Consider the following 8,851-nt stretch of genomic DNA (forward strand, 5'->3'; position numbering starts at 1 on the left):
CTGTCATCATTAGCTGCTGAATTTGTTCAGTGTTTCAAATGAATGAAACATGCATGGTAATCATTCCCACACGATCAGCCACGGTATGCATGTCATGAGACAATACATAACAAAAAGTATCACAATAGTCTACTGATAATGCCTCATCTTTAGGACAAAATTGTTTTGATCCGTTATGAGAGCAAATTTAAAGGGACCTTTTAATGTGATTGTCATAGAAAGTGCCAGTACTCTGGTTAAAAGTATTTATTAGTTATGATGTACTTGTAACAAGTACGAAGAAGTCCAAAACACATGGGTCTTAAAGATTTCTGTTTATTTTTGCTTAAATCCGTTAACAGGAAGACAGTGTATTGCGAAGACAAGTCTGACAAGAGTTCTAGTGTTGTTTTTTCTACTGATTGAAACATCACTGTCCCACAGGGCATCTAAAGGCTGTCACGGAAGAGAAAGACAATGAAATCACACAACTTGCAGCACAATACACAATGACCAGTCCATGGAAATTTGAGTCCTCAAATCTTAGATATCAGTTGGCAGAACTGGAGAACTGGCATTAAAGCCAGAAAGTGACTTACAATTGCTTTGAAATTCCATTCTGTTTTGACTGGTCAACTTTTTTCCCCCAACCATTTCACCCAGTTACTTAGGACTAAGCCACAGTGTTGCATTCTGACCTCTCTCGAGTGAAAGGTAGATGCAAAACTACCTTTTTTATCTGCAGCTCGTAGCCGAGAAGCCATGTGTCTTTGTCCAGAGACACATGAAACACCCACAGCACTGTTTCCACACCAGGCTTTAGCATACGTCATGCAGCTGTGTCGGGTTAACAACATAAAATACTCGTTTCCTCCTCTACCGACCATCTCATTTTTTTGCTCAGAAGCACTCGTGTAGAAGTAGTAGTTGACTTCATCACACGTACTACAGTATTGCAAGACTCGAATATCATCTCCCTCAAGAAAAATCGCAGCTCCGATGATGTCCTTGGTATTGTTAAGACAATAACACAACAACAACAACAACAACAACATGATACATATACAACACACTCAAAAAAAACATCAAGTATTTTTTTCATCATCATATTTAGCCCTAGATTGTTTCAAGAAGTCATAAATATCACTCTGGAATATTCTGCAATTTTGTGCTACAGCAAAGTTTCACATCACAACAATTCTTGTGTATTTTGTGAAGACAGATTTTTTATATATATAAATGTATTTGTTGTATCTCTTCATGCAATTCAAAGACAAGATTGTATCCATCTTTAGTTATTTTCAGTTCAAATCAAAACAAAATAAAACATAAATAGGTTAGTTGTTCTGAATTCCCTACCTTCAAGGGAAAACCAATAAATAAGAATATGTAAAAAATACATTTTTGAATTTATTTTGTAGACGTGTCCACTTTTGCGATATAGAAAGTAAATTGAAGCTTTCATTCTACGTTATTTTTTTTCTTCCACTATTTAGTGATATAGGCTGACCTTTAATTGGGCAGTTTTGACACCTATTGAAGTACATTATCAGTGGCACTGACATACATGCATGTCTGACTAAAGACCAGCCTTGGTTTTATGGAAGAATCCAGTCAAGTACTTCAGCTTATAAATGACATTTGGACATAAAAATGACAGTGACATTTTCATACTAGAACACCAGGTAGAAATAGAATATCTCCAATGCCTCTAGTTTTGTACAGCTTTGTTTTAGTCATTCTGTAGTCATTCCATTTGCACAAGCTCAAGTCATACAAAAATGACTAAAACGTCTACAGTTTTGATGACGACAATAAACAACTGATCATCACATTACCAAATTACAACTTCAAAGCATTTGTCAAGTTATTTGTCAAAGTATCTTTAGCCCAGAGCTTCGTGCACAAGCTCTGGTCTTTGGAGCGGAATTTTCCATTCCATAGCCTCTCTTGTAACACTCTGAGCTGAGTAACCACATCCCACCCACAACTACAGCTGAGATGGGGTCACACATAAAGTAGTCATCCTCAGTTGCTCTGACATCATAGCATTTTAAAAAAAAATTGTGGTCAAGAACCCTCAACGGTGTGCTGCAGGAGAACATCATCTGCATATAAATCGGGAGGAATCAGAGGGGTCTCGCTTTGCTTCAGTATTGGGACAAGCTGGCTGGCAGTGACACAGCTGAAAGCTGTTTCCAGCAATAACCCCCAATATCCCTCATTCCTAATGATTTCCATGTCACTTCAGATGTTTCCATAGGGTTCCATGAGATGTTTTTTTCCTTCATTATGCTCTCTTTGGAATCTGACCCACAATGTAAAATGCTAAAAATATACAGTGGTCTGCTTTGCTTTTTTCTGTAATGGTAATAATGGTAGTAGCTTCATTTGGAGAAAGGAAAGAGGTGATGGTTTGACTGTGCACATAAGCAGCTCAATACTAAATACCACTAAATACCGATGCAAGTGCATCAACATCTGCATATGTAGTGCAGTAAATAAGAAAACACCTGGGCTAATTGCAAAATGGCTAATTAAAAAATATCATATTTCATACAGAGGTCAAATAAATTAAATAAATCAATAGAATTAAAAATGCTGAATCAAATATGTATACCGGTACATGTCCCAGTGCATTGTACAAAGGTAAATAGTCTCATTCATTACACATTTTAGTTGATGTTAAAGTGCCTATGACACACTTCCAGAATGTTCCAAATACCTATGATACACTTCCAAAAAGTTCCAAATGTTGAAATGTTGAATTTTTTAGACAATATAGATGGAAGGTAATTACTTCAAAATCTTAAAGATCAGAAAGAGCTTGAGATCTCATTGGTCATTCAATCAATAAAACCTTTTTGTGTAATGGTCAATCAATCAGTAAAACGTGTGTTTTTTATATTGTAACAGTAATGGGTAGTTAATACATTATTTGTAGGCTTGCTAGCATCTTATATTCTGGTTAAAAAAGTGGTTTCAGTGTTGAATTGAATTGAAATGATGCCATGATTTACTATTATCCCCGTTTGGGTCTTGTTCGCTTGATGTAGGTATATTGCTCTCAAGATATTGTTTTGCTCTAGGCCTCCATCTTTTGCATTTTCAGAATTTCAGCTTTAGTTTTCCTTTTTTTCATTAGAAGCACTCAGACTATTGGTATGTTTTGATTTATATAGTTGGAAAGGTGACAGCCTTCTATCAACATGTATTCTCTACAGAGATCCTGTAGAGAAACCGATGTCAGTATTAGGAATGTTTAACAAGAGAATGCCACTGATTGTGGTCACCATTATGCACCGGTCAAGTGTAACTCTCAGTCTCAGATCTAGAGAGGTTGACTCACAGAATCAGTCTGCAATGTTTGTGAGTGTCCACTGTTAGAGTCGCAATTGTCTATGGAATTGGTATATATGACATGTTCTGTCCTTCCATGTTCTTGTGTGTTTGCATGTGTGTGTAAGAGTGAAAAGGTAAGTGTTTTTGTGTACATTTGTGTACTTGTGTCTGTTCTGTACACTGTTTGTCTCTACACGCAAATCTCGATGGGCGTGGTCACTAGGATGCGGCTGCCGGACGTGTTGTCTCTGGACACGCGCTCGTACCCGCCGGGTGCCACCGCCGTGTAGCGGTGACCCTGCGGCGACCCCGTCTCCATGGCGCCCGCCACCTTGGAGCCCCCGCACACCACGGGCGAGAGCGTCTGCTGCTTCATGCGGTCCACCAGCAGGTCCTCGTCCTCCTCGTCTTCGTCGGAAGTGGAGCTCAGACCCCCCTGGTGGCTCCCGACGCCCCCGCCGACTGCCCCGCCGACTCCCCCGATCCCCACCTCGCTGTCCAGCATCCAGCGGCGGCCAAAGTGGCGGAACACCTCCTTGACCGAGCACCGGCGCTGCGGGTCCAGCGACAGGAGTTTGCGGAACATGCGCAGCGCCTCGTCGGTGAAGCGACGCCATTGCGAGGGCACGGGTCCGCTGGCGGCGCCAGTGCCGGTGCCTCCACGCCGGGCGCGCTGCCAGCGAGCAAACTCCTCGTAGAAGGCGTCGGTGGGCAGCGCTTTCTCCCAGGGGAAGTTGCCGGTCAGCATGCAGAAGAGGAGCACGCCGAACGCCCACACGTCCGTGGCCGGGTCCACGCAGAAGCCCTCGGACGGCTCGGCCGCGCCGCACAGCTCCGGCGCCGTGTACGGGATGGTGCCGCTCACGCGCTTGACCGGCGAGCCGCCCCGCCGCGTCATGCCAAAGTCGGACAGCTTGACCTTGCGGCACTCGCGATCAAAGATGAGCACGTTCTCGGGCTTGATGTCGCGGTGCACCAGCTTCTTGTAGTGCATGTAGTCCAAGGCGATACCCACCTGGTGGACACAGCGCTTTGCCACTGTCTCTGGAAGACCCACCTGGACGGTTCAATGAAAAACAAAATAGTGAGACCATAGCCCCACTATCGAGACATCTCATATGGAGATTGATTACAGATTACTGCCATGGTGCCCTAGTACTGTTCCCTGACCAGAAATATTCAAAGGGAAATAGAAAATCACTTGCCCAAGAATATGCATCCATGAGATTTATGGAAATACTGTATACAGATCATTACAGATTATAACCATTTCATGTACCCCAGTATTGAGCTATGCAGAGATTGATTAAAGATTAATGCCATGGTGCCACAATATTGAGCTATAGAGAGACTGACTACAGATTATTGCCATGCTTCCACAATATTGAGCTATAGAGATTGACTACAGATTAATGCCATGGAGCCACAATATTGAGCTATAGAGATTGACTACAGATTAATGCCATGGTGCCACTATTGTTCCCTGACCAGAAATATTCAAAGGTAAATAGAAAATGACTGCTGGACATGAATGCTTCTGTTCCCATACCTGAGGGGGAATGATGTCAAACAAGTCTCCCGCCACAGCGTACTCCTGCGCAAAGACGTAATAGTCGTCGGTCTCGAAGGCGATGCCGAACATGTTGATGATGAAGGGACAGGGGGAGAGGTAGAGCGAGATGCTGTACTCCCTCAGGAAACTCCGCAGCTTTGTAGTTTTCTTCTTAAGGAACTTCAAGGCCATCTTTGTGCCTAATTAAGCAGGGAGAAAAAGAACGAAACATACATATTAATGCAAACTGGAGATGGAAGAAGTTGTGTCTCTGTCAGTCCTTTGATGAAAGGGATTCAGAAGTTGTACATAACAGCATGTAACCTATTTTTACGTGACGTAACAGTGGGGGATTGCAAGTGTGTGTGTGTGTGTGTGTGTGTGTGTTTGTGTGTATGTGTGTGTGTGTGTGTATGTGTCTGCATGAATGTGTGTGTGTATGTGTGCAGCTATGGGGGTAGGTGTTCTCACCTCGGATTTTGTGAATGACCAGGTCCACCTTCCCATAGGTGCCCTTGCCGAGCTCCCTGATGACCTCATAATACTTGTTAACCTCCAGCTTCTCCAGGTTCTGGGCAGTGATGACCTGCAGCTCCTCCACGATGTTGATGGGAGGGCTGGACAGCACCGGCGAGGAGCTCATGCTTCCCAATGTAGGAGGAAGAGGAAGAGGAGCAGGAGGAGGTGCAGAGAGGAGTGGAGTGGGTAACTGGTGCCTCTCACTGAAACACACACAACCACCAGGTCAGGAACCGTGCACTCCACTGTGTGAAAGTAGTCAGTCACTTACTTACACAGTCCATTATGTGTGGCAGGGAAATATTTCTGGCATGTGTGGTACAACAAATATTGAGAAACGTAACATAACAAATAAGACATTTTTCAACATTATCCTTATGAGTTTGGACAGCCTGTGTTCAGTGATTGTGCAACAACAAAAACAGCAAGTCATTAGTGGCTGATATGTACTCGTTGAAAGCCTCATCATCATTTGTATATCAGCCTCATTTGTCAGCACCTCGTTGGATGAAAGACCCCTCAGACACCAGCTGAAATGACAGACGACTATAATTCCACTGCCTCAGCCAGACCACTGCACCAAAACAAGTCATTAGACTTTGGTGATTGCTTCTTATCGCTGAGCTACAAAGACACACACACACACACACACACACACACACACACTAACACACACACACACACACACACACACACACACACACACACACACACACACACACACACACACACACACACACACATCTGTGTGAGGCCAAACAATAGATAGAGCTATCCCTGCCATCCTTACGTCAAACACACTATCGTTGAAAGGTCGAATTAGTCATGATTCTCACATTCAGATCGCAATCATAGAGTATGAAACTGCCTGCCCCCCCCCCCCCCGCCTCTCTCTCTCTCTCTCTCTCTCTCTCTCTCTCTCTCTCTCTCTCTGTGTGTGTGTGTGTGTGTGCGGCTCTGCCGTCCCAAATTCACTTTGGTTCAGGGCTCACTGATTTGCCTAACAGACTATGCAATCTGCCTCGCTTCGTCAGCTCTTATGTAAGCGTCCCCTTCCTTAATAGAAATCAGAACGGCAGGAAACCGGATGTGCCGTGAATTAAATTCAAACAGCATCATGTCTCAATCTCAGAGTAGGACACACTGACATTGAGAACAGAACTTTGACCAAAAACACACACACACACACACACACACACACACACACACACACACACACACACACACACACACACACACACACACACACCAAAAACAAAGCACAGCCTAAAAGGAGGAGGACTGGAATTGGGTTGTTATGTCTTCCTTCTCTCCTCCCAGGGAGCAGGATCGTACAGATGAGCAGGACAAAGTCACATAGATAAAAAGAAGCTGGAAAAGTACGGGAACAGAGACCTTCCCAAAACACTGCAGTTGTTGTTGCAAGCGAGATATGAAGGTTTGGCTGTGTTTGCAGTTGGAGTGGGCGTGTGTATTGGGTGTGTGTGTGTGTGCGTGTGTGTGTGTCTGTGTGTGTGTGTGTGTGTGTGTCTGTGTGTGTGTGTGTGTGTGTGTGTGTGTCTATGTGTGTGTGTGTGTGTGTGTGTGTGTGTGTGTGTGTGTGTGTGTGTGTGTGTGTGTGTGTGTGTGTCTGTGTGTGTGTGTGTGTGTGTGTGTGTGTGTGTGTGTGTGTGTGTGTGTGTGTGTGTGTGTGTGTGCGCGAGCGTGCGTGTGACTGTATACTAAGTTTCTTCAGGAGACACACTTGAGCATGACCTCTACATTTCCATATTAGTTTTTTCATGTGCATCACATACATTTCACCACCAACGCACCCATCTAATAGAGGAGGTGCATTTGTTGAACAGGCGTCAAAAACCAAGTCAGCAGCTAGCATAAACACTTACACAACCCCCTGCAAAGTGTGGACAGACCCATGGCCATACACTGGCCGAGAAGACGAGAAGGACTCCTTGAGGGTCAGTGGCTCACATACCCTTTTAGCAAGATCCTTCTAGAACATTCCCAAACTCACTTTCAGTTTGATCTTTGTAGAGGTCTATTTTTATGAGGGCAGATGGTCAGTAAGCTGACTAAATGGACAGGGGGGCTTTTTACATGCAGTCATCACAGACCAATTTCATCTCAGCCTTTGTGTTACAAATTAAAGTAGAGCGTCAGAACCAATGGCTATTAAGAGCATCAGAAACACTGTCTACTGAGAGTGTCGGAAACAATAGCTATTAAGAGTATCAGAAACACTACTCTCTACTGAGAGTATCAGAAACAATGGCTACAAATTAACGAAGAATATGAGGAGAAAAACTATTCATTTAATTACTCAACAACCATCTTAAGTTCACGTCTGCTCAGTAATTTATGCATAATGATCGTTGTGATTGGATTTCTAGAGCTGTTATAGTGGCAGTGCTTTTGTTCACGGGGCCCATGTCTTTAATTAGTTTTGATGATAACAGCATTATCCACAAGCCAGCCATAACGATCTTTCTCAGTCTATCTTGACCTGCGGGTTTCACTGCAATTAATGTAGCTCAACTGCACAGTTTGTTCAGCAGAATGTAAAGAGATTAAACTCAGGAGACTACTGTATGTAAAATAAAATGCATTGATTAAAATGATCGTATCTTCACTGGATCAAATATCTGATGATTAAATTATTCATTCATTCATCTGTGGACATGTTTTCAAAACCAAATATGGATTTATGGTTACCTTGTTTAACACCTTATTTCTCATTACATCATGTACAACCTTTGTCTGATTGTTGTAGCCAGGGACACATATTAGTGTGGTTCTGTTACTTTGCTGTTGACACTATATATACTTTAGATTATGATCAAACTGCATCAGACCTTTGGACACCAATCATGTGATGGCATTGTCTGAGATTGATCAGTTCATCATCTCTGTTTATCTATTTAGACCAATCCCAATATGACTCTTGAAAAGAAAAGAAAAATCACTGGATGGAAAGGAAGAGCTGGTACGCAGCCAAGTCAGGAGAGAGAGAGATAGATAGAGAGAGAGAGAGAGAGAAAGAGAGAGAGAGAGCATGTTACGCAACAGTATAAAAACCCCACAGGTTCACACGAGGCACACAGTAACTGTTGAGTAACTCTCTCCAAATCATCCGCGCACAGATCAGCAAGGAGAACTAAAACAGACTCAGACGTCAGAAGCTCCCAATGTCCTCCATAGCCTTTCCCCTGCTCCTTACACATTCACTCATTCACTTGTTAATCATGAGAGTGATCATCATTACAAAAATGAAATGAAACCAGCACTATGAAAAAAAAGCTTTTCTGTCCACTGATGCCCCCTGGGTCTCTGTTATGTAAGTTCTTATTGAGCCTGTTGGAAAGGTACGACAGGTACTATTGGACACAGAAAGGTTGAGTGTGTTGATGTGGAATGGATGTAGGGGGGGGGGGCTGTCATTGTCATCTAATGATTTTCTGT

General features: G+C 43.2%; 1 protein-coding gene across 1 annotated transcript in view; it reads right to left on the minus strand.

Annotated features, from left to right (window-relative positions):
- Positions 1–299: 299 nt before the first annotated feature.
- Positions 300–8,851, minus strand: part of bsk146 (brain specific kinase 146) — an 11,680-nt gene continuing 3,128 nt past the window's right edge. Inside the window, exons 2-4 of the mRNA XM_076298221.1 lie at positions 5,345–5,595; positions 4,871–5,073; positions 300–4,378 (exon numbers count right to left, since the gene is read on the minus strand). Coding sequence (XP_076154336.1) covers positions 3,512–4,378; positions 4,871–5,073; positions 5,345–5,516 — 1,242 coding nt within the window. The 5' untranslated portion in view covers positions 5,517–5,595 and the 3' untranslated portion in view covers positions 300–3,511. The remainder of the gene's footprint in view (positions 4,379–4,870; positions 5,074–5,344; positions 5,596–8,851) is intronic.

Source organism: Alosa pseudoharengus, unplaced genomic scaffold, assembly GCF_046254945.1.
Source record: "Alosa pseudoharengus isolate Yale_2024_CS ecotype anadromous, Long Island Sound unplaced genomic scaffold, YU_APseudo_1.1 YU_APseudo_1.1_scf_21, whole genome shotgun sequence".
Lineage (NCBI taxonomy): Eukaryota > Metazoa > Chordata > Actinopteri > Clupeiformes > Clupeidae > Alosa > Alosa pseudoharengus.